This window comes from Tinamus guttatus, unplaced genomic scaffold (assembly GCF_059628265.1).
Source record: "Tinamus guttatus ecotype Peru unplaced genomic scaffold, ASM5962826v1 Tinamus_guttatus_pri_ptg000052l, whole genome shotgun sequence".
Taxonomy (NCBI): Eukaryota; Metazoa; Chordata; class Aves; order Tinamiformes; family Tinamidae; genus Tinamus; species Tinamus guttatus.
Window position 1 is genome coordinate 5966910 of NW_028288586.1, and position 26199 is coordinate 5993108.

A 26199-nucleotide genomic window follows, 5' to 3' on the forward strand; every position below is an offset into this window, starting at 1 on the left:
GGGAGCTGCCGCCATCGCCGCAGGGGGTGGGCGGGCGGGCGGACACCGCGGACAGCGTCGCTCCCCCTCCCCCCACAGCCTCCCCCCGACTCCCGCCCGGTGGCGCGGTTGGGTCCGGGTCGCGGCCGGAGCAGGGCGACAGCGGCGCCGCCGCCGTCCCCGCCCCGTTGAAGGCGCCGCGGCTGCGCCCGGCCGCGGCGCGCAGTGCTCGCGTGGCGCCCATGGCGCCGCTGGCGGCCGCGCCGCTGCGTCCCCTCTCGCCCTCCCTCGCTTTCTCCCTCCGTTCCCTTTCGCTTCCGGGGCAGCGGCGCCGCGGCCGCTGCTCGGTAACCAGCGCCCGCGCCCGGCCCTGCCGGCAGAGGCGGCCGCCGCGCCCGCCATGGCCACCAACCCCCAGGCGCAGCCCCCGCAGCAGCCGCCGCCGCTGCCGGGCGCCGGAGCGGGCAGCGCGGCGGAGCCCGAGCTGGTCTCCATGATCGTCAACCACCTCAAGAGCCAGGGGCTCTTCGACCAGTTCCGCCGTGACTGCCTGGCCGACGTGGACACCAAGGTGCGGGAGGGGAGGAACGGGGGGACCTCGGCCCGCGCCGCTTGCCTCGCCCCACGGTACCGGCCCGGCCTCTTGGCGAGCGCGGCCTCGCGGCCCGGCCCCTCTGCGCGGGGGGCACGCGGTGCGGCCCAGCCGACGGCTCCCGCTCGGCCCTCGTGCCCCACTCTGCGTTAAAGCCCCTTTTGGGCTTCCCCGCGGTTCGGGAGAGTGTGGGCCGGCGATGCCAACGCGAGCGGCCGCGTTGGGTGCTTCCAGCCTCGCAGGCCCGTGGGACGCGGCTCGTGCTCTGCAGCAGAGCTCTGAGAGGCTCCTGCTGGCCCAGCTGCGTCCCAGGGGCTCCTGCTGCCCCTGGCCATGCCCCGGGGACAGCAGTGTTTTCCAGGGGCCACAGCTAACCTCCCTGTCTCTTCTAGCCAGCGTATCAGAACTTGAGGCAGCGGGTTGACAACTTTGTTTCCAACCACTTGGCCACTCATACCTGGAGTCCGCATCTCAACAAGAACCAGCTGAGAAATAACATTAGGCAGCAGGTTCTCAAGTAAGTGAAACATTTGGAGATCGTCTGTTTGAACGCGCTTATGCACTCTTCTTCATGACTGACACCCTGTGTTAGTTGTAAAACCCTGGTTTTCTTTAAACCTGTTTCTAAAGAAGCATTTCTCTCTTAATGTTTAAAAGATGCCACTATTTCAGATAGCAACTTTTTACCAGCATTAGTTGGAGTTACACTGCAACTATTATTTTGTCTGACCTGGCTTGTTCCAGGCATGGAAAGCTTGTATCTGACTCACGATGCAACATCCTAGCTAGGGAATTCGGTTTTACTCTTTTATTTGCTTATTAATTTCTCACTTGGCTCAAAATTAGATGATAATAGGAACTGTATTTATTTTCTCTAAGTAAAGTTACAGGGAGCAGAAATCCATTAATGCATGATACAATTTGACAAACTAAGGTTTGCAGAGCATGAACTTAAGTTCATAGAACAAAAAAAGTGGAAATAAATCTGTCCGGCCAGAGAAGAGTTGTCAGGGAACTAATATTTAGTTATGTCAAAACAAAATCAAGCACTTTTTCAGTGTTATGTTGATTCATGAATGTTTATCTAGTTTGTTTTCAGCATATAAGAGTCATAAGAAACATCTGGAAATCTCTTCAGAGTAGGAAGGGTTTGGTCACTAAATTGGATCAAAAAAGGGTTTTGAGAAGGGATTTATTTTTTTCCCTGATAATGAAATGATGCCTTTAATAATTGGTAAAGAGAATCTTGGGCTCTCTTTTAATAAGCAATAGCGACAAGAGTTATTGTAGTCATTTCTGGAATGTAGAGGGGAACTGGATAAAGCTGTAGATAAAAAGCTCTCTGTTATGATTTATTTGATTTTATTGGAAGGTTGAGAGAGTTTGTATAAAGCAGCGAAACTCTGAGCTGTCAGACAGTTTTGGGAAAAAACAATGGTAGTTATGACTGATGTAGTATGCATCTGTGCCTTGTGCTTCCTATAATTAATTCCCATAGAGAAAAACAATAAGATTGTGTTTCTTCTTAAGTTCTTCCATGATGGTCACTTTTACAACTAACTTTTTTTTTAGGCATAGCCAATGTTGACATTACTTGTTATTTTAATTCTCTATGTTTGGGGCACTTTGTTTCTTTACCATAAGTTTTTTAGGGGGAAAGAAATGTTTTACGTTCATAAGACATTGTTAGAGCTGTTGAAATGAAGGTAGCTAACTAAGTATACTCGTGGTGCTCGGAATATGTTAATGCTTCACCGGGAGTTCTTAAACATGTTTACTTCACACCTAAATGAGCATATTTCATTAAGATGCTCTTGAAAAGATATTTCCTTATTAAGTATTAATGTAACTTTGTTCCAGGTCTGGAATGTTGGAATCTGGAATTGACAGAATTATTTCTCAGGTTGTGGACCCAAAGATCAACCACACGTTCAGACCTCAGGTGGAGAAAGCTGTCCATGAATTTTTAGCCACACTGAATCACAAAGAGGAGGCAGGCCCCAGTACAGCTTCAAGTGAGGAGAAAGCAGATGCTTCTATTACAGTACAAGGTATTCTACCATTACTCTAAGCAATCTGTTACCAGAATTTTGTTTTACTCAAGAGAGGAAGCATTCACTAGGTTTACTACTAGCACAAAATGCTTAGCATCAGTATTAATAAGCTGAGCTCCAGGCAGTGTACCATAATATTTATCTCTTGCTGTGTGTGTAAACCTAAAGGCATGAGAATTGCCAACCATGCACCAAACTGTCTCTTCTACCTGAGGTTACAAGAAATTAGCTTAATGTAGAAAAGCTCATCACAAGATTTAGCCCTGTAAGTATTATAGGGTCAGATTAGAAAGAGCTACAAGGTTTTTTTTTTTTTTTAAGGAATTGTTAGATCAAAAGAGATCATCTACAAGACATTAACTGTCCTATTGCAGTTACTGTGTGCAGTAAAATTTGAAAGGCTTCTCTCAAGAGCTTAAGTTTACTCTAAATCAGCCATTTTCTTATTTATGAATGTAGCACTTGCTTTATGATTTTCATCTATGTTGCAAAACATGGTATATGCTTCTAAACACTCCTGCAGGTAGCTCTACACTCTTTCCTTCCAAGGAGGCTCCAGAGCAGTCTATCTAGTTGTAACCAGACCCTTTATTTAAATCCTAGCTCTTTTCCTGTGAGGCCCACTTCCTTTAAAGTAAGTTGGTTAACAAGCCAGCTGCAATTCTTAGTGCTTGTCCAGTTAACTATTTCTCATCCATCTTCAAAGTTCCTTCTAAGAGAATGGGAAAATGATATAGGATTTCTGATAGTTCATTGTCTTCATGAAGTCTGAAAATGCAGTATCGTGAGTCCACTTTCCAGAACATCCTTCATAGACAACTGCTGCTTCCTTTAATGATCTCAGGAACAGCCATATGACACAAAGCAACTCAGGTAACAAGAGCTGCATCATTTTACAAGTGCAGCTTCTTGTTTTTCTCTTTTGTAATCCAGAGTGTCTATATAGTGAGATTCAAAACCTTTTGGTTAAGTTAGTTTATTTTAAACAGAGTAACAGTATTTTTGTTTTACTAGATGCATATACTATCTGAAACACTACTTCCTTTCAAATGTAATCTCTCCAGAAATAAATATTTCCTTCCAGGAAAGTTATAATTGTTATAAAGTTTGATGAGCTAAAACTATGTTTTCTTATTCTTTAAGGTGTGCCTACTACCGCTCCTAGTGGCAACGTAGCTAGTGATGCAATGTCCATTTTGGAAACAATTACTTCTCTTAATCAAGAAGCGAGTTCTGCGAGGGCTTCAATGGAGAATTTAAATTCAAAGACTAATGACAAAGTTGTGAGAAGACTCTTGACTCAGCAGAGTGTTGATGGTAGCACTGAGAGAGACCGAAGTGGAGAGGACTTGCCAGACAGAGAGAAAGCAATTTGTGATCTTTCTGGAGAAGGAGCAGAGACGTTTGAAAAGTGTGAAGATTTAAATGAGCTTCCCTGTCAAAGCGAAGAAATAAAAAATGCAGCAAAGGATTCTAATAGTGTAACTTCTACAAGTAAGGAAATTCAACAGGAAAGTGAAGATCAAAAGAATAAATTGGTTGATAAATGTGACAGGAAGCCAGACAGCATTGAAAAAGGGGAAAGAAGAAAAGAAAAGAAAGAAAAACTTGAGAAGAAGTCTGACCATTCAAAGAAAAGTGATGATACTACAAAGCCAAAAGAGGAAAAGCAAGGGAGAGAGTCAGAATCACTGAAACAGTTAGTTCCAGAGAAAAATAGCAATAAACATAAAACAACTGAAAGCACAAAAGAAGGTATGATGTGGGAGAGTCTTTTTCCTTAGGATATGGCTGTTTATTTTTCAACAGTGTATTTGGGAGGTATGCTGGAAGTATATTTGGAACAAGTAGCTGTGCTGATTCTGCAGAATGTTTCTAGCTGCAAAACAGGTGGTTGTTTGTCATTCTTAACTGAGGAACTCGCATCAGGAATCTGATCATCCTTGATCATTCAAGCACATGTTGATTGAGAAAGCTCACCAGAGTGAAGGCAGGTGGCCAAAGAGTCTGGTTTTCATACAGCTTCTAACTGTACCTCAGCGGGATTTTTGTTTTAAGTAAAGTCAGTCTAACAATATTTCTGTACAAAGTTATAAATACATTTTTTTTTCTCACTCTTAAGACAACAGTACATTTTCAGTGGCAAAATAACTGTTTTGGGAAGAAAAGCTTTGCAAATACAGTGTAGTGCATTATAACTTCTTTCCTTTTTTTTTTCTCCTTTGCAAGACCATACTTTGATAGATTCAGATATGGATGTACTCAGTGACATCACTGTCAGCTCTGTCCATACCAGTGATCTTTCTTCCTTTGAAGAGGAGAGTGAAGAGGAAGCTGCAGTTTCTGAGAGTACTGAAGAAGGAGAGATCACATCAGATGGTAAAATGAACAAATTGTTAAATCTGGTGGTAAAATAACACTAAAGAGTATGTAATGCTTTTGACACACGAGGAAATCATGTTGTATATTCCACATTCTGCAGTATATTTTATTGTGCTTATTTATGCAGAAGAATTCAATGCGAAATTGATAGAGCTTTTGCAATTAATAGAGTTGAATAATGGTACATATTTTGAGTCTGTCTTTTAATAGCATGATACATTCAAAATGTAAATCTTATTTGTGCTGCAGTGTTTCATAGGTAACAAGAACACTTAGCGACGATGGGTTTTGGCTTTGAGATTTTTACCCTCTGTTCCCCATTAATTTGATTAACATGGGACTGCTTCGTCTGGTGCCTTACGGTAGTATGTAAAGATGACTTGGCAGATCAGGGCACTGTTAGAGCTTTTTGACTGCAGGGACAGCCAAATTCTGTACGGCCACAGTGGAAAAAAAAAAAATGAATGAATTTTAAAGCGCCAAAGCTGTTTGCCAGGCAGTTTGCCTCCTTGTGTTCTCTTGGTCTGGAGCAGACTTTGAACTCTATAGCTTTTGGAAATGTGTGACTTTTGTAATTAAGACAACTTCCATCTTACAAGATAGAGTGCTTAAGAGCCTGCATGAATTGTCTCTAGTATGCCGTGAATTTATCTTTTTGTCTCTAAGAATATTATTTAGAAGCACTGAATTGCTCACTTATTGCCAGACAACATTTTGGCTTTGACCTGTAAATATAACAGTTTGCATTCAGGTATGACAACAAAACATATTCCTTTCAAGGACACAAATTTATTGTATGGCATGGTATTTTGCTTGTTTCATAATAAACCTGATGAAATAGATATATTTACTTGAATAGTACTCACGAGTATGAACAAAAATATTTTGTTTATATATTTCAGTAAACTAATTTTTAAGTTCTGATCTTTTGGTGGACATAGCAGAAATTATATTTTGATTTCTTGCAGAATATTAGCTTGATAAGTGGACAGATTCCTGTAAATCATGTTGGGTTTATATGTTTTAAGAGAGCAAGCACCTCTGTTTTATCCAAGTTTATTGTCCTTTTTGTAATGTGCAACTTTTTGCCTGAATAATGTGCACAAATGGATGAATATCCCTTTCAGGCTTTGATCTAACAATATTTTGGTATATTACTGTTCTTGTTTTTATTGTATTTTTAAAGAAAGTAGATGTATTATTTTACCTTGTCATAAGGTAGCACTTGGCGTGTTGAAACTTCTGCCATATTTTATCAACATATCTCTAAACTTTGTTTTTTTTTTTTTCTTTCTTTTCCAGATGAAGAGGAGAAGAACAGTCGCAGTAAGACGAAGTCTCAGGCCAGCGAGTTGGGTGATGGGAGAGCGAAACCTGTTCGTCACGCTTATGTTCACAAGCCATTTTTGTACTCCAAGTACTTCAGTGACTCCGATGATGAACGAACCGTAGAGCAACGGCGTCAGTGCATTGTAAGTCTGAGAACTGTTACAGTTCTAAAATTCCAGCATCTTAAGCCACCACCACCAATTAAGAAAATTAATTTTTGTACTGAAAAATTAAAGTGCAATAATTCGCAGGGTTTTGAGGGTGTTTTTGTTTTGTGTGTTTCAGCTGCCCCTTCTTCCCGCTTTGACCAGTATTGTATGATTTGAAGGACTGTACTCCAAAAAAGTGCTCTGCTGGGTATAGTTTGGAGATTTTTAGTCGTCAAGCCATTACGCACTCCCCTCCCACCCCAACAATCTTTTCCCTCTTTAAAATGAACACGCTTCTGGTGTTCACAGAGGAGTTGTTAACTATGTGAAGTGTCTTTGCAGAATCACAGCAGTAGATTAATTCATTCTCAATTGAGTCACTTGATGTGGAGATTGAGAATTACTGTGTTCAGGAGACTTAGTGACAATTCAGTAGATTTAGTGGTAGTTTGAATGGAAAAAGTATATCATTTTTCATGTGTGTGTGTGGTTCATGTAGAGCAGGCTTGAACTGGCTGCAGGCTACTTCCTTACACTGTCCGCTTACAAATACATTTCTTCCTGTCCATGAACCCAGTGGTCTGTACCATGTCTGATGGCAGTGAGAATGGGTAGAGAGGTTTAAACACATTCACTGTGCTGCACACCTGAAGGGCCGGCAGTTCTTTTAGATATTTCTCCTTTGGCTAAATACATGCTATCAGGATAGCATAGTTTTTCCCCATTTATTTGCCTCAATAACAGTGGATACAACAGGGTCTGTATTTTACTTACACAATTTAATATGATAAAATACAAAGATGGAAAAAAAATTAAATAATTGGAGAGATAAGTATGTCTAGAAGAAAAATGTTCTGAGCAAATGAGACTTATAAACTACTGTGCAGTCTGATTGTGGGCCCATATCTTGGATATATACTTTAAGAAAGACTCATAGCTTTCCTTTCTTTGCAGTGTCAAGCCACAGTGAATCTTTGAGGTTTAGCATAATTTTACCTCACAGAAGTGTTAGAGGATTCAGTTAACTGTCTTTCTAATAGCTATTTATTTTTTATTACTTTTTGCCTCAAGGTAAAATATCTTGATGTCTACAGGATTTAAAAGTATACCTGTATAATCAAAGAGTACTTCTTGTTTGGTCAACGGTAAAAATAGTCTTTCCCTTGTTCTTATATCTTCAGGCCAAAGAAAAGGAAGAGAGACTACTAAGAAGACAAATTAACAGGGAGAGACTTGAAGAAAAGCGTAAACAGAAAGCTGCAGAAAAGACAAAGTCACTGAAAACTGGGAGTCAAAATGCTAAAGGTATTGGAAATATAGTATCTAACTTTGGGGGGTTTTGGAGGTCTTCCTTTTCCTCTTTTCTTAAGAGAGAAAAATAGCATCCAAGGTAAAAACATTGGTAGCCTAAGGTTTTGCTAGAATGCAACAGAAAAACTATTTATGAAAATATTTTTACTGTAGTTTCATATATCCTATGATTATATTGCTGAGATGCAGCAGCCACACCTACAGATTAGTACTCTGCACTTTGCATTTGCAAATAATACAATAATATAAAGAGATGTTTCTGTAGTTCACTGTTTTGTCCTGTATTTTAGGAAAAAGTGGCTTGAACTTAGAAGAACCTTCGGCAAGAAGCCTCGAATCAAAAGCTACTGGAACCAGCATTAAGGATGTACTTAAAGAACAAAAATTTTTAGAAAAAAAAGTATTCCTGAGCAGAAAAAGAAAAAGAGATTCAAGGTATATATGTGTTTGGTCATAAGGCATAAAGTTTCATTTTTTCAGCTTGAAAAGGTCCTGCTGAGCTTTGTAAATAGTCTTCTAAAAAGTCCTCTTAAAATGTATGAGCAGTTTTGCTGCTAATAAGCGTGAAATGGAGGCATTAGTAGTGACTGCTTATTGTATTGCTGCTCAGCCAGGCTGCAGTAGGAGCCTTTGTGTGGCTTTTCACACAATGTGGTAATAAATACACGAGAATAGGCAGCTGTTTGTGTGTCTAATGTGAAAAATTCATATGATGTGTTTCCATTAACTATTATATTCTGATCTGACTGTGTTTCTGGTAGATGTCTACTAGATTGTATAGTGAATCCTTTCAATGTTTCTCTTTACAAAAAAAAATCTATCTCCCTTTGTGAAGGCATGCTTTTTGCAGGCTTTTGTTGTTTGTTTGTTGTTTTTTCAATTGCTTGCTTTTACTGTTTCAGGCATGTTGAAGATAGTGGGAAAAAGAAATATGAGCCATCTGAAGATGACTCTAAAGATACGCAAAAGACAAATGAGGTAGGTATCTTAAACTATTAAACATATTTCAACAAACTTTTTAATGTAAATAAACTTCATATTTATTTAATTGTATAACTTTCAAAATATGCACATGCTAAGTTGAATGCTGCTGCATTCATTTTTATGAATTAGGATTTTTTTCTGCTAGTTCTTTCATTCAAGTTAGTGAATCTACTGAATTCTTAGAAGTGCTAGTGTAGATTTATGTAACTATTATGTCTAGTGTTGATATATACATGGCACCTAATTTAAGGTCTTATTTTGCAAAGCCCGTTGGGTCCAAAAAAGAGCAAAGCATGTCTTATACCCAGAGATATAAAGAGCTTGATCTATTTAGGTTTATGGAGAAAAGCTTAAAGTGAAAACAGAATGTAGCCCAAACAGTACAGGAAAGAGTTTGTTTCATTTGTTTGTTTTTCAGATTGGGACTTTTTACCACTAATGTTATCACCAAAAAGTGATAGCTGGAAAAATTGCTTAAAATCAAGAATTATCTTTTGGAGATCCAGATTTTTCATTAACCAGCTAGCATATTGGCTCTTAAAATTTTGTGAAATATTCGTAGTCACAATGGTCCGTTTAAAAATAATTTTAAAAATCATTAAAAGAATTAAAGTGATACTCTTGTTAAAAATGCTTGAGCTTAATTTTTGTTTGGTTGGTTGTACCACAAATTTGTGATTTTTCCCACAATGGCAGATATTTGAAGTAAAAAAAAAAATCTCACATTTTGAGGTTTTTTTTTTTTACTGTTCACATTATACGATTAGCTTTTATTACAGTAAGTGGATTCCCTGATATAATGTGCTTATGGAGAACAATTCTGTTCAGTTACAGAGTGAAGGAACTATGTAACACTTGCTTATCTGTATGATTTCCTTTTGTAGGCTTGTGAAAAGAATTCTTTAAAAGAAGTGAAGCATAATCAGGGAAAAAATGAAATATCTAAACCTCTTAGAAGGCTCTCAGAATCAGTGCATTCAGCTGAAGAAAACAAAACTGATTCTAAAATGGAGAAAGAACATAAAAGAAAAACATCCACCCATCTTCAGGTTGAAGGAAACCAGCAGGACAGTGAAATAAAAGATTCAAAAAAACAAGTAGATAAAGCAGATGTTAATACTGAAGAGCTACAGAAGCAAAAATCTGTATTTAAGAATGAAAAACATCCCAAAAAAGATAGTGATGCAGAAATTCAACATGTAAAAAATGCTGCCAAAAAAGAAGCCAAGTCTTACAGAGATAAAAGTGAAAAGGAAAGAACTGCTTCTGAAGATAAACTTTCTTTAAAGCACAAATATAAAGGAGACAGTGTTCATAAATCAAGTGAGGAGGTTGAACTCCATTCTTCTGAGAGAGGCTTGAAAGGAGAGGATGGTGCTCAGAAGCATAATCAGCAAATAAAACTTTCTTCAGATGACAAATCTGAAAGAAAAATTAAGCATAGAAGTGAACGGAAAATATCAGTATCTGAAAAAGATGGAAAAAACATTTCTGAATATACTTTAAAAGCTGAAGAGTTGCTGCGTAAAGAAAATAAAAAAGACAGGCATCTCTCAACTGAAAAATCAAGAGCAGAACACAAGTCTAAAAGGTCACTCAGTGATTCTAGGCCACAAAAGGATTCTACAAGTGCCTCAAAACAAGCTGCTTCTGCATCACACAGGAGGAGTGAAAGTTACTCAGAAGACAAACATGAAGTAGAATCACCTAACTCTGATTGTAATTTGAAACAAGCAGATAATGTTCACAAAGATAGACGAAGATCAAGGAGTGTTGTAGAAGACAAGTTTTTATTAAAGTCTAAGTCAAAGAGTCATAGTAAACAATCCAAAGCAAGTGAAACAGAGGTACAGGAAAACTTAACAAAACAAGACATGGTTCAGAAACTAGACAAAGATAAGAGCATCGAAGAGAATAACTCAGAAAAACAGAATAAATCAAAAAATGAAGATAAACATTCTGAGGAAAGTGGTGGTGTGTTTGAGTTTGAAAGTGGTATGCAATCAACTCAGGGATCACAAAAAGACTTTAGTCACAGAGTTAAGTTACATTCGGGAGAAAGAGGATCTGTAAAAGAGAAAAGCAGGAGTGATAAAGATTCAAGCAACTCCAAACTAGAAAGAAGGTTATCTGAAACTCATAAAAGCAGAAGCTTAAAGCATAGTAACAAGGAAATAAAGAAAAAGGAAGATAATGGCAAATTAGAGGATAAAAACATTAGAAAAACAGATAGTAGTCATGAAAAAATGTTGGGCACTGTAATGGCGATGGATAAAAAATCAAGTAAGAAAACGTTGTGTGAAAATAGAAAAGGCAGTATATCAAACCAATATGTGCAAGCAGGAGAGGAAAAGCAGTCAGTTGGCACAACTACCACCAGCCGCACTCCAGCCCTTCAGAGGTCAAGTACAAATAGTGATGCCTCTTATTCTGCCCATGAGGGACAGCCGATGGAACTTGATTTGGAACAAACAAAAATACAGGGAATACCTAAAATTGAAGGAAAAAGGGTTCAGAATTCACTCCAAGCTACAGATGCTGAAAATACAACAAAAGAAAAAGTCTCTCTTTCTGTTTCAAATAAGAAATTAAAATGCAGCTTGGCAGATCTTGATACTTGTGAATCTCAGCTTCTGGCTGCAGTTGAAAAAACTGCTAAACAGGAAAGCATCCCTAGTAAAGACATAGGTGCCTTAGACTCTTTGTCCAAACAAACTTCCATGGATCAAGGCCCCAGTAAGCAAGGGGCTTACCAGATGAGCATTGTATATGAAACAAGTGGTAGAATCTTACTGAATGCTCCCAATACGGATCAATCTTCAGAAGACAGCAAAAAACCAAAGAATTCCAAAACTGTGATAAACCCTAATGTAGATAATGAACCTTTAGCTATTAACTCTTCCAGACAAGATGCTGCTGATGTGAAGACCATGGTTACAGATATCGCCAATTTTACAGATTCCTCGGGTGGTACATCAAAAGAAGAACGCCCTAATTCAGATGGGACTTCTCTAAATAAAGGTGCTTTCACTTTAAAGAATGATGCAGCACAAACCGCATACATGGAACAAGGCAGTGCCTCAGTAAGTTATTTTGTGAAAGATGATGGCAACAATGCTGTGACGGACAGCATCCAAAAGGATAGTGAGGTTCCCCTACCCGATAAACAGGCAATGAAAAGCAAAGCTAACTTATGTGTTCAAGATTATGACAAAGCAACTAAGTTGGAGAGTTTTCAAAGGAGTGAATTTAAAATAAAAGATGAAAGCTTGACGACTGACATAACTGAAGCTTGTGAAGATGCAACAACAAAAGAACTTGCCCCAAGAAACCTAAAAAGAAAGGAAGGAGAATGCTTGAATACAGACCCTTCTACAAAGGGAGAAAGAGGCAGGATAATAGATAATGTGAAAAGCAATGAGGTATGTGATATTGCTGATACGATACAATCTTCCTCTGTGTTAGTAAGAGTTCCAGAAGAAGCGGACAAGGACTCTGTTATAGCTAGTAGAGAAGAAGAGAGTGGTGTGACTGGCATGGAAGATAAAAATGAAAGTAGTGCAGTAGGTAGCAGTGCAGGAAGTAGTAAACTTAGTTTGTTGCACAGCAGCCTTCGAACAACTGCAACCACTGTGATAGGAACTAGCACAGAAACAATCGAGAGCACTGTAATAGCCACTAGTACAGGAGAAGGAAGATCTGAAGGTGCATCACGTTCTGAAAAGGAAAGTGATGCTACAACCACTTGCTCAGAAGAGAGTGAGGTGACATTAATTTGCACAAGCATAGAAGCTGATGAAGGCTTCACAACCGGCATCTGGGTAAAAAGTAGCGAGGGAGGTGACTTTGTCACAGGAGCAAATGGTGAGTGTACTGTTGCAGCAGCTGAAGAAGGTGGGAGTGGTGTTGTCACCGCAGGATTAGCAGAAAGTGAAGGTTTCCTAACTAGTACAAAAGAAGAAAATGATGAGTATAACATGGTTGACACAGAAGAAAGTAGTAAGGATTCAGTCAATGCAAGTGGAGTAGAAGCTGAAGACAGTGTGAACAGCGCTGGAGTGGAAGAAAAAGATGATGCTGTAACTAGTGCAGGCTCTGAAGAAAAGCGAAAAACTTCAACTTCTGGAGATGTTGGCAAACTTGAAAGTTCTGTATCCTGTTTAGGCGAAGTAGAGAGCGATGGTGCCGTAACCAGTGCAGGGACAGAAACAGGTGAAGGATCCACAAGTGGTGACAATTTGGGTGAATTTAGTAGCAGCGTGGTAAGAGGTGGCCAGCTCAAAGAACACGAAGGTACTGTGACTTGCACAGGTGCAGAAGAGAGAAGTCATAACTTTATAATCTGCTCAGTGACTGGTACAGATGCCCAAGGAGAAAGTACTGTAACGGGTGCGTGTATAGAAGTGGACACAAACAACAGTGCCACAAGTGAAACTAGTAGTGACAAATGTGAGGATCCTATAAATGGTGAAAGTGCAGTGACAAGCACAGGCATAACTCCAGAAGATGATGCTGAAGTTTCAGTAGTCTGCACAGGGCTAGAAGACAGCAATGAAGGGTTTGCAGTTTGTTTGGATGTTGAAAAATGTGAAAGCCTAATGGACAGTACAAGAGCAAAGGAAGAAGCCAGCATCACTGTGGTCAGTGTAGGTCCTTGTGATGATGAGGACTTTGTGACTAGTACAGGCTCAAAAGAGGAGGATGAAGAAGGTGAGGATATTGTGACCAGTACTGGAAGAGGAAATGAAGAAACTGAGCATGCTTCTACTTGTACAGGAATGGAAAGTGAGAGCACAGTCCTTTGTTTAGGTGGAGAAGAAGGTGAAAGTTCCATTATTTGTATAGTTGCTGAACAAATGGAAGCTGAGTCAGGAGTGGCTGGCACAAATATAAATAAGCTTAGTGTTGACAGCATGACAGGTGTGGAGAAAGAAAGTAATTGTGGCACAAACTGCAAAAATGCCAAAGGAATCGTTGAAAGCAGTGTAACCAGCGCCAGTACTGCAGCAGAGGATGCCCTGACAGCACATGGAGGAGAACATGAAGATACCCTGATTCCAGCAGATGCTGAGGAATGTGAGGGTCCTATGACTGGTGCTATGACAGTGCAGGATAAGAGTCAGGCTGGTACTGCAGCGGAGCTCGAGAATGCCATGGTGTCCTTTGGCAGCAGAGAACTTGATGGCTCTATAAGCAGTGCAGTTCCAAAGGAAGATGAGAATTCTCTTACTTCTGCTGACAAGGAAGAAGAAAATAAAGGTGATGATATCTCTACCAGTACAGTGGAAGAAAGTGATGCTCCCTTACATTCAGCTATGGATGCTGGGGAAGGTCCTCTCACTGTAGCAAGAACAAATGAAAGTGGGGAAAGCTCTATGGTCCTAATAGACCCTGAAGGCACAGAGATGCCAATGCCTAGTACAGCTACAGAATTTAAAGAGAGTGTGCATGCTTCTAGCAGTAAACAAGAAAAGGATGAGTGCACTATGATTTCCACAAGTATTGTGGAGGAAATTGAGACTCCTATGTCAAGTGCCACTGTTGAATATGATGGCCAGCTCCCCTCTATGAGATCAGAAGAAATAAATGAGGATAGTATGGTTTCTATAGATATGGAAATATATGAAGTTCCTATGCCCAGCGCATCCAGTGCAGGAGGAGATGATGATGATGAAAGTCACCCAACTGCTAGTGGCAAAGAAGAAAAAGATGAGTGTGCTATGATTTCCACAAGTGTTGTAGAAGAACAAGTAATCCTCATGTCTGGTGAAGTTACAGAAGAGGCAGTTCAACTTGTCTCAGACACAGAATCAAAAAATGAAACCGTGATGATCTCTACAAGTACAGCAGAATGTTTTGAAGCTCCAATGTCTAGTGTAGGTGTGCAAGATGAAAACAAACTCAGTGCTTCAGAAACAGAAAGAAGATATGAAGCTGCTATGATCACTACAAGTATGACGGAAGAATGTGAGATAGTCCTGATTAGTGCAGCGCCACAAGCTGAAAGGGAGCTCGTTGTAGCAGGAGGAGATGACGAAGCCCTTCTCTCTGCAAATGCATCAGAGGAACATAAGGTTGTGGAGACCAATAAAACTGCAGATGAACAGTCTGAACTAGCAGCTTTCAATACAGATGGAAAAAGCAAAAGGATTTTTGTGGGAGAATGTGGAGCTCCTGTGCTTGGAGATCCTACCAACAGTGAAGATCAACACACTGCTTCAAGTGTAGGAGAAAGAGAGGAAGGGGCAGTGATTGCACTAAGCACAATGGAAGAGTGTGATAGTCTCTTTACCTTTGCAGTCATAGAAGAAAGTCAGCTTGCTGCTGAGAGTACAGAAGTAAAAGAAAAAAGTGAGGAAACTTTTAATACAGCTAACCAGAATGAATGCATCCTCTCAGCTGCAGGTCCAGAAAAAAGTAAGAATTCTTTGTTTGTCATTGGTAGAGAAAATGAGACCTCTGAGAGTATTGTGGGGGGAGTGTCATTAACATCTCAAACCACAGTAGACAGTGAAATCACAGAAACAAATGAAAATTCAGTGAACCTTCTGAGTGTAGACGAAGCCCTTTGTGTGGAGGTTAGTACGGAGACTGCTGCGAGTCCAAGCCCTTCCACAGAGGCAAATGAAGATGATGAGGAAGCCGAAGCCCATGTATCCCATGAGGATGTTGCATCAGAGCTTCCCTGTGTGATTTCAGAAGCAGCAACGGAGAATGAAGCCGTGAGGAATACAGACTATGAATTTAATTCAAACTTGCTTTTAGAAAGTGACTTTTCTGAAATAAGGACTCCACAGCCTAGGGCACAGGCTGTTTCCTTAGTTTCTGCAAATGCAACTGCAACTGTAAATACCAGCCACAGTGAAGTGACCCTAGAAGCAGAATTAAGGGAAAAAAGTGACACCCCTGTGTTGGGTGGAGAAGAACTATATGAAAATGATGGCAAGATGAACTTGGTCAAAATAGATGATGTTGGAATTGAAGTTACTTTCCAAAAAAGTAAAACAACCTCCAATTCAGGTGAGGTTCGTTTTTGTTTGTTTGTTTTTGTTTTTTCTCTTCTTTGTATAAGCTGATATAAATGCATTTTACCATGAATAGTTAGAAATAACTTAGACTGTTTAAACAGATTTGTTTGTCTGAAGGTTGCCAGATAAGTTTCAATAGTTTATTTAAGAATTGATGATAAATGCTCATTTTAGCATGTGATTCTTTGAGCATAAGAGTGATTAAAAAGAATACGGATGCATTTCACTTAGACGTCTCTTCAGCATTTTAAAACGGTAACTTTTAAGCAGTTGTGAAGATTGAGTGGCCACCCTTAATTTTAACTACAGATTTTCTCTGAATACTTATTTGATGGTTTTATTCACTCGCTGGGACTGAATTTCTGTCTTGTGGATACATTTAAAATTGTCCTGCTTCACATTACTAAAAGAATCAGATAATGATACTATATAAATGAATACTTAAAGAAAGTGTTGTGTTAGATCTAAAACTTAAGTTATAGCACTATACAGCACTAATCACTCTTTAGCTTCTTGAAAAATTGATATGAAAATAATGTAAAATGAGCTTCCACAGTTTCTAGTCTCTAAAATGCTGTGTAATGAACAATCTACTATTTTCAGCTTTTCTTCTCTTTAAACTTCCAGAGTAATTAAAGTGCCAGGCTTATGAAATAAACTCTGTAGATGTCATAATGAATTCAAAATTATTACTTCATTAGAGATTTTGGAGAAAATAAACTGTAAAAGAAATAATGGAGAAATCTGTTAATTCATTTTGCTTTGGTTTAAATAAAGATAATGCTTATCAAGTACTTGCTTTAAAACTTTCTCCCTCTTATGACTCATCACCATGATTTAAAAAATACGTTAAAACATTATAATATGATTTTAAATACAGCTTTACAAAGATACCCAGCTATTTTATTGATACCTGTGATGAGAAAGTTCACTCTGCGGATTTGGGGATTTTAGAAATAGGTCAGAAAAGATGCTAAACTTGTAAACTTGTAAAATGTTACTCAGTTTTTTATGCAACACAGGCAAGCACAAGCCATGAAAGTGTAAACTCCCACATTCAGATATTATGTTGTCTTTTTGATGCAGCTTCTGTGAATGCCAGTGGTAATAGCAGATTAGGTATTTTTATGGACTGCAACCACAACTTAATCATTTCAGCTTCTGAAATAGGCGTCTGAAAAGACTATGGAAGTTACGAGAATGCCATCTGCATGGTCTGTCTTTCAAGTGTTTTAAGCGCAGTGCTGCTCCCTTATGAGATAAAACACGTGGAGTTCAAGTTTTTATAGAACAACTATCTTTTCACAGTAGCGGGAGCTACTGAGCTCTCAGTCTTTATGAAATACAAGTAATTTGAGTGGTTATGTATTTAGAATTACTTGTGTTTCTGCAGAAGTCAAGTTATATTCTGAACTGGTATACTTTAGAGAAAAACGCTGTTGCATCCGTTGCCTACAATTAAATTCACGTGCCGTGTTTGTGAGAAACTACTAAGGAATAGTATCCTACTCTAGCATGAGATAAATGTAATATAACATACTTTTAATGTATTTTTATTTAATTAGGAAGTAATGCAGCATCGCCAAACTTGGCAGAAGAACTAGATCTTGAAACCAACTTGAGAACTGAAGAGGTACCTTAAAAATTTTGATTATACTTTTTCTTGTGTAATTGTACTTTTTTAGTATTTATTTTTATACCTTTTGATTTCTGTGCAGCCAGAACTGTATTGAACTTAGAAACTTTCAAAGGATCATTTCTTCATATTATTTAACTGTATTTTTTCTAAGCAGCTGTCATTTTTAAACTGTCCTTGTTGTCCTTAAGTTGTCCTTGTTATCCTTGTAGAACCAATTATCTTCAGCCACATCCTTTCCATAGCATCTAAGTTTGGTCTTTTTAGAATTAGCCATACTGTGAATATGCTGCTTGTGATAGTACTTGTAAAAGGATCATGCTTGCTTAACAGAGTTGATAGTCATGAGTTTAGTCTTTTGAAATAGTGAGCATACAGTGCTATTTGTTTTATTGTACCACTTTTATGCTAGTCTTTAGATTGAATAATTCTCTCTACATTTGAAGAAGGCTTGCTGTAGTTTGCCACTCCAATAACCACAGTTGCACTGTCTGTTCCAGAAGGGTGGGTTAATTCAGATGCAGGAGATGGTCCATGTGTGCGTATGGTCCAAGCCCACATTATGATCACTCTGATGGAGAATATGGGTCAGATAACCCTTTCAGAAACATTTGAAAGTTGCCTTTGGGCCTGAACAGATTCATTGGTCCCAGGGCAGACCAATTAAATATTTCCATATCATGGGTTTGGTGCTAAGGGTTCCACTAAGGCGAAAAAAATAAGTCAGCTTGTTTGGTGGGGTTTATTGGTGTGAATGCAAGTGGCTATGGTGTCAGCCAGCCTGAGCTGGTCCTGAAGTCAGGATAGCCATGTTCAGGAGTTTACAATATCCAAATCTGCCTTTTGTGCTGCATCAGGCTGTGTGTTCTCCATGCTTCTGTAAATACCTGCAGCCTGAATAAAAAAGTAAATCCATGAGTCACTAAGAGTTGACTGTAGTTTATTAAGCACTGCAGATGTATATTTTTCTATGAATGTGAATATTTTTAAAATAAATCTCATAATCAGAACTTCTCTTAGAGTAGGAGTAGCACCTTATGTTCATGAAATTCTCTTCAGATCAGCTTGTTAAACTTACCCGTTTTTATTATGTCAGTTTTAACTCCAAGGTCAAGCTCATAGCAGAGCATTATTTGTCAGTAATGTGACTAAGCTCGGCCAGAGTTCTTTATTATTATTTGTATTGCTGTCTGATTAGAAAACCTTAAAGGTTTTTATTGTAAATGCCTTGTGATAACATGTTCCTTTACATGAGGAAGGGGAATAAGACATAACTTCATTCTGATTGTCTGCAATATTTTTGTCTACTTTCATTTTTGTTTAGTCTCAACAGCCTGGAAGGCCAAGAAGTGAAGAAGTATATGTGGATCTTCATACTGAAGAGTTTCAAAAAGGTAGATAGCACTTTACATTTTCATATTGCTTTGACTATTACTCATGAATTTCTTTGTAGGTTAAATATATACTGTGTCTAGAGGAATTAATACAAAGCCAGCAGGAAATCTGCTTGAAACCTTTTTAATGGGTCATGTGGATTTGCCTGGGAGGGGAAGTCCTCCTTTCAACATGGTATCTTGAAAGAAGAGTCAAAAGTTTTCAGTGCTTTAAAAAAAAAAAAAAAAAAAAAAACTTAACATTATATCTAAAAATCCATAAAGAGAAAGAAATATATTCTGTGTTCAGGCAAAATGCAGAAACTTCCCCAGAGAATGACTTTCTTTTTTCTGAACTTAGAACATCCTTGTTTCTGGTGTTGTAGCAGGCCCTGAGAAGATTTGACAGTAGTAAGTACTGTATGATTAAGTCACAGAACCTTCAGAGAGATTTATTTCTTTAGTCTTGATGTTCAAATGAAGAGAGTATTTCTGGCTGTCCACTGAGATTTGAAAAGCACTTATAAGTAGGTAATAATCTAACTAGTCTAATTTAATCTCAGTTAGTCAGATTGTCTCTATACTCAGTAATTACTTTTAAAAGTACTAAACTAATCTTAAATGCAGAAAAAAAATCCTGTTTTCCTCCACAAACACTACGCTAAAAATGTATTGCCATTGTTTGGCTTCCCTGTTAAAGCATGAGCAAACCCATACTTTGTTCCCATTTTGATGAATTTTGTGCTCCAGATGCTTTACAAAGATGTTTATAGCAGTACCAGATGAGAGTTAATCTTCAGTTAATGGAATAACAAGCAAAACTGAAGTGAATTCCATGCAGTACCAGCATTACTATTGTATATAGAGTTCAAAGAGATTAAAGATGCATTTCCTCCTATGGAAATTTGCAGCTAAATGCAAGAAAGGAACACACTTGCAAAGATGTAAAGCTTATTTTATAATTATTTACACAAGTATGCTGAAATAAGTATCACAAAAAGAAAAAAAAGACTTAGTAGTAAGGTGAGTTAGAAGCACTGATGATTGTAGAGTCTTATTCTTGAGGGATGTTGAAATCACATACCTATTTTAATGTTGTAGTGTGCTCATTTAAGTGATGAGATATGCTTTGCTTATAAGAAAGAAAATACATACTCCGAGAATGATTTTGAAGAATATGATCTTCAGAACAACAAATCCAAAATTGTAAGAAGTTTTTCTTTGTTGCGAGGTTTCTTGGCAGTGCCTGGAAATTTTGGCCACTTCAGATCATTCAGTCACCCGGACAGACAATAATTAACTTTTTAAGATGTTCATATTGAATTAGCTGTGATAATCTTGTTTTGTGTAAAATGTTTAACAAAACTCCATTTGTTGTGTAAATCATGTTGGATATGACACACATTGAAGAATAGGACTTTGTTGTTCTTCATAGAGTGTTGCATTTTTTTCCTTACCCACCACTCAATAATCTTTTTAATATATAAATGTATATGTATGTATATATACATAAATGTATATATATCTCAGCATACGTAAAAGGAAGTTGTTTAAAAGACAGATGTGTGTCCTGTCATGAGTATGAACAGCAGACGCAGTAGTTTAGTAGTCCAAGATTCCTTGGAATGTAAACATATCATTGCTGTTTGAGTGGGTAGGATCTAGCTCTTCATTTGACACTACTTTAAAAATTGAAAGATGTTTTGCAACCTAAGGGCATAGCCATAGAAAATTGTTTTTAAAACATGTAAATTGAAGAAATTGACTACAAATTATATAAAATACATAGATTGTTTGTGCTTTATCATGGACTTACATTCTTATTGTGTGCTTGGAATGTTTAAGTAGTATAATAGTGGTGTTTGGGTTTTAAATTCAAGGACTAATTCGGTATCTTCATGATATGACACAAGAGTGTCCCGAAACTTTTAGCTCTGCAGAATCTGACAACTTGTGCATGTGTGTTGTATCAGCCACAGGTCTTGCTACCAGAACTAGGCAAGCCTTAGTTCTTTGTCAAGTCTTATAGTGCAGCATAATTTTCAGCCTATTTTATTCTATCCTGTGATCTAACATCTCGGTTAGTGACTTCAAATTTATGGATGACCCATTCAAGTGCTAGAACTATCCTGTATTTGAAATTCCAGAATTACCATATATTTAAATGATCCTAGCCTCATGATTACCTATATTTTAGCTGTTGTCACCTTTCCTGTAATTTATGCGTATTATTTATTTTGTTTGTTTACATATGATTATGGAGGAGATAAAGTGCTTGGGTATTTCTAATCTGCATCATCAAAAGAAAATTGCATAGTTTGAGAGATGAAGTAGATATTTTACTATTGCTGATTTTTCTTTAATAGGTTTGCAGCAGAGGAGTATTTCTCTGGAAAAAGAAGCTGTATGTGTAAGTTCTGTTTTTAAATTTAGTAAATTATTCTGCTTTTTTCTTACTTGCATTCCTATTTACATTATTCTCTAAGGGAAAATGGTATTTCTTGTAAATGCAGAGCCTATATATATTGAGATTGTGCAGCTGTGTTGGTGGATGTCTAATTATTCTTTCGAATTTGCCAGTAGATACGTCTTCTTGTATTGTTGTGTGATATTGCTAGTTCAAAACTGTTGTTTTGTCCTCTTCGAGAATAAAGGACAAAATGAGGAACTGTATTTGAGGCTTTGATCAGGATTAGAAAGCTGTTCTTTTAACACCATTCACTGTGATCCACATGTACATGGAGAAAGAATAAGAAAGTGTGTGGGTTTGGTCTTTTTTATTTTGCTTTCTTGAGACAAAGTACATTTCTGTGTACTATGTTAAATGTTTATTGCTCACAGCTCTATTCTAATGAGGTACTGTTTTCTTTCTGTCTATAGGGAAGTGTTGTTCATTAAATTCAAAATTAAAATCATTTAAGTCCAAAAATATTTTAAATAAATTGCTAATGCTCTATGGTGTTTTTAAAGCATATAGTAGTAAAACTGAGTGCTTCTTTTTTATTTAATAAATAGCAGTTAGAAATTCTAAAAGTACTAGAAGTCTAATTTTTTTTCATGATGCTGCTATATAATAGGAGCAAATTCTGTTTTGTTGTTCTTATGTTTACTACTGATTTTCATTTTAATGCATGTTGTATTTGAAAGTAGCAAGTAGGAAAACTTAGTCCATTCTGTTCCTATAAGGTTTATGGAAAAAAAAAATGAAGGTAGAGTGTTATTGTTCTTTGCATTTTATGCCTAGGTGGATCAAAAGATAACTGAAGAACATAAAAGTAGAGAAATGAAATCTAAATCTTCAGGAACAGTGGATAAAGAAAAATGTAAGTAGTACATATCTACGCAAATTGGTTTAAAGCTTTTCTGATGGAAAACAGTGTTTTACTGAAATTAGTGTATTTAGCCAAAGATACTTTTTGGAGGAAAGAATGGAGGGAGAATTCCAAATTCAAAAAAAAAAAATTACTTTCCAGAATAACTATTAATATTTTGTTTCATACATTTGACAAAAACATAGTAGTAAATATAATTACAGCATGGAAGAGAATAATGTGGTTGTTATGTTATATATATATATATATATATATATATATATATATATATGTATATATATGTATATGTTGTGTATATTATCAAAGCATAAAAACATTGGGAAGGAATATAAAGCTGAGAAAAACAGAGCACCAGGGAAAACTCTAGGTTTTACTCTGGAGTCGAATGTTTCCTAATGTTAGTCTGGAAAGTCCTAAGTTTTACTGTAATGTTCTGTCTAGAAACAAAAGGTGAGTAAGATGTCAATCCATTCAACATCATAATATTTCTAGAATAGTGTGGTCATTGATGTCAATAGTGTTGACATTATTATGAGATTGACTATATAACATCTATGCAAGCCCTGCCCCAACTGCAGCCAAAGTTTTTAGTAATAATTTTTGCTTTCTTCTCTCTAGCAGCAGAACAATAAAAGTGAAGAGATTGCATTAAATTAATTGTTAATGTCATTTCTTTGATTCTTCTGCTTCTAAGAATGCTGATTTAATGAAGCGACTGATTAGAAGTCATGCAGTGTTCGTTATAGTGTTGTATAAAGTGTTAACTACCTCTTGTGGTTGGGTTGCAGTTGGTTTGATTTCTTTGTGTAGTGTCTCTTCAGTTTTAAGGTCATGCATGAGAAATGAATCACAGAATTCTTTTTTTTTTTTTTTTTGTATAACCATAGTGTCTTTTCAAACTTCAGTATAACTTTCTGTTAATGTAAATGTTTCTATTTTGTAAGCAAGGCGTTACTTAAAAAAAAAATCTTTTGACTTATGCTAATGATGCACTGATATAAAATAGTGTCAAGTCAAAAAATGCAGGAGGCACTTTTTAAAATTCAAACTATTATTTATTTTTCTTCAGGCAACCAACTGATTGTCCAGGATGCTAGAAATGGTGAAGAGCAAAATTGGCATTCCAAAACAAAAGCTAATAACATCAAGGTGTGTGTATGTGTGGGTTTTGGGGTTGGTTGGTTTGTTTTCTTAACGTGTGTTAACTGTAACACAGGTAATACTGAACTCTCAAGTTTTTATTTCAGTGGTTTGGGGAGGCATTTTTCATCATTAACCAATTTACTTCTACATGGCTTTGAATAAAAGCATCTGTGACTAGAGAATGATTTGCTTTTCAACCAGTTTAAAAAAAAAAAAAAAAAAAAGCAGGCATCTGGTTTCTGCGTAACCTCTGTGCAGCACCCAGATTGCTGTGGGATACAAAGGGCAGACTTGCACCATAGTTATGAGTTTAGCACATTCAAGGCCATTCTGTTTGGAATCAGTCCCGAATCCTGGGTTTGCAATGGTACCCTTGCGTGTAAAACAGAATTTAAGGAAAAATAGATGTTCCTTGTAGGATTGATTGCAGGATGTTTTGAATTATCCTGTGTATTAATTTTGATGAAGGTACTTGGTCTCAGAGGTTTTGAGACGTTACAGGGTCTTAAGTGAAACAGCTATGTGTGTGTTTCTTGAATTTTAAATATGTACCTAACGTGCTCTTTTTTTTTTTATTGTTTCAAAATAATGCAGGAAGCTATTTTAGGTGATACTGCAGAAGTGACCCAAGAAAGTGATGTAAAATGCACACCTCCTAAAAGTGATGTGGAAGAAAAAGGTAATAAAAATGCATTTTCAGGGCAATTTCCTGAGCCTGTACTAAATATGATTTCGTTTGAATGATTCTAAGAGAATCTTAGTCCTGGTCAAATATCTGTGTCTATTCTATAGTTGTTTTCTACTCTACTACTGCTATCAAATAATGCATTTTTGATAGATGCTTTAATGGTTAGAGTAACACTGATGTTTCCACTAATGATAGTGTGGCTGAAGAGAGGAGTACACTGGTATCACCTGTGCACATTGTTGCTCTAGCTTCAGGATGTGGCCTGAGTAGGGCAGCCCATCAGAAATAAACAGTTGGCTGGGGAATAGTATAGTCAGGACACATGACAAGGCCACCTTCTAGCTCTCGTCAGACGTAAGAAATGCCCCTCCTTGGCAGAACTGTGACATGCTCATCTTTAAAAGCAGTTCTTTTTGCTTCCCTAGATAAACCAGTCAGGAAAGAGCATAAATTGCACTGTTTTAGATGATTCATTAAGCCTACCAAAACCAACAAGTAGGGGTCGCATGTCCTCAACATATGGACTTCAGTGTGACAGTAGTCTGCTTTCATGTGAATAGGGTGATTCCCTTTTCTATTACTAGTTGCTCTGTTGATAGGTTTGGCTCTTCAGTGAGCCTGTCAACAATTCTGAATCTGATTTGCAGTACATTTTGAGTGTATCCTCAGCTTCCTGTTCCTTGGAACATGGGAGAGAACGAAGTAGTGGTTTGTCTTTATCTTGCCTTTTTTAAGAGTTATGCCTTCAAACTGTTGTTTTTATCTTAGATTCAAAATCTGTGACTGTGCCAGTGAGGCATACTAACAAATTCAGTACGTTAGTGCGAGACAAATCAAGTTTTTAGTTTGGATGTTTCAGGGAGGTTGCATTTTGGACTGTTGAATGAAATAATGCTTCGACTAAATGCCAATATTCATGTACCTTTTCCAATGTCTAAAAACAAAGGTGTGCTCTTGTGTGTGTGTACAGATGAATTCGTTATCAAGCAGGAAATGTCTGAAAAGGCGAAGCAGAATCCAGAATCAAATGCAAGTTCAGTAGAGGTGAGTGCTTTTCAGGTAACTAACTGAGATAATGTATGCTCGCAGTACTTGCCTTCCTATTTTTGCTGACAGCAGTAATAAAACTTTACCAAACAAAAATAGCTGGGAAAATTTGTCTGTTGGTACTGTTAAATCAAACACTCATGTAATTCTTCATTGCAAAGTATCAACTCACAGTGCAAAGTATCAGTGCTTAATTATTTACCTAGAAGTAACTCTGCAGAAAGTAATCTGAAGAGACACTAAAGAACTTCATTTAATGTTTTCTTTAGTATTTACTTTGTTTCATGGTCTAAAGAAGTCAGGACCAAGAGTGTGCCAGAAACCCATCAAAATGGATAATTTCAGATATCTTGTTTTTAAAGCACAGTTGATCACATTTTTCCCTTCATTTTCTCAGAAAGTAACTTTCTCAGAAAGTATGCTCCAAAACTATATCAGTGCAGAACACACACAATATCAGTTTCAGAATAGCAGCAGGTCTGAGTTCCAATACTTTGACTGCTCAAGGTTTTGAAAATATTACCACTCAAAAGCTTTAAAGCTCTTTATCTTTTAGTCACATTTGTGGCATATTCTGCAGTGGTGTATGTAAAAGACTGTCTGAACCCAAATTGAAGGCTGTTGCTCAGCTCAAGAAGTGGATAACTCGGTGCTCATAAAGATCTTAAACGTCATCATTTGCAGTTTTGCCTCTTAATTGGAAATGGAAGAGGACCTTTTAAAGACTAGATCATTTGTTCCCTCAAGATTTGAGGCACTGAGATCCATAGGAGAAAGAAATCACCTTAGACCTCAGTAAATTTTCAGTGGGAAACTTAACAACTTTCCATAGTGATAGAAGAAAGGAATTTATTTTTGAGGATTATTTGTGAACTGAGCATATGACCAATTTCATTATTTGTAGATTTCTCTCAAAGCTTAACTTGAAAGTGAGGTACATTTTCTGCTAAAGACCCTGTTCCTATAGAGATTTTTCTGAGAAACAGGATAATTAAGATGCTGAGGTAGACATTTCCTCAGTTGCTATGATACGCAGTCTGCATTACATTACATTGCAAAAGGGACTTTCAAGACGCAAAGTTTGGAGCTCTCAAGAAAGTGGAAAAATGTAGTGGGATTTCTTTTTGGAAGATGATATTATTTATTAGACTAGGAAATCTGATTGATGGGAC

The 26199-nt window shown here is 37.6% G+C and overlaps 1 protein-coding gene across 1 annotated transcript in view; it reads left to right on the plus strand.

The window, feature by feature from the left end:
- The first annotated feature begins 379 nt into the window (after positions 1 to 379).
- The window catches only part of BOD1L1 (biorientation of chromosomes in cell division 1 like 1), a 37634-nt gene continuing 11814 nt past the window's right edge, over positions 380 to 26199 (plus strand). The window contains exons 1-17 of the mRNA XM_088540066.1: positions 380 to 550; positions 964 to 1088; positions 2432 to 2622; positions 3769 to 4380; positions 4855 to 5004; positions 6310 to 6479; positions 7667 to 7790; positions 8087 to 8231; positions 8699 to 8774; positions 9665 to 15800; positions 17374 to 17441; positions 18769 to 18838; positions 21184 to 21236; positions 22062 to 22140; positions 23219 to 23298; positions 23887 to 23971; positions 24951 to 25024. Coding sequence (XP_088396192.1) covers positions 380 to 550; positions 964 to 1088; positions 2432 to 2622; positions 3769 to 4380; positions 4855 to 5004; positions 6310 to 6479; positions 7667 to 7790; positions 8087 to 8231; positions 8699 to 8774; positions 9665 to 15800; positions 17374 to 17441; positions 18769 to 18838; positions 21184 to 21236; positions 22062 to 22140; positions 23219 to 23298; positions 23887 to 23971; positions 24951 to 25024 — 8409 coding nt within the window. The remainder of the gene's footprint in view (positions 551 to 963; positions 1089 to 2431; positions 2623 to 3768; positions 4381 to 4854; positions 5005 to 6309; positions 6480 to 7666; positions 7791 to 8086; positions 8232 to 8698; positions 8775 to 9664; positions 15801 to 17373; positions 17442 to 18768; positions 18839 to 21183; positions 21237 to 22061; positions 22141 to 23218; positions 23299 to 23886; positions 23972 to 24950; positions 25025 to 26199) is intronic.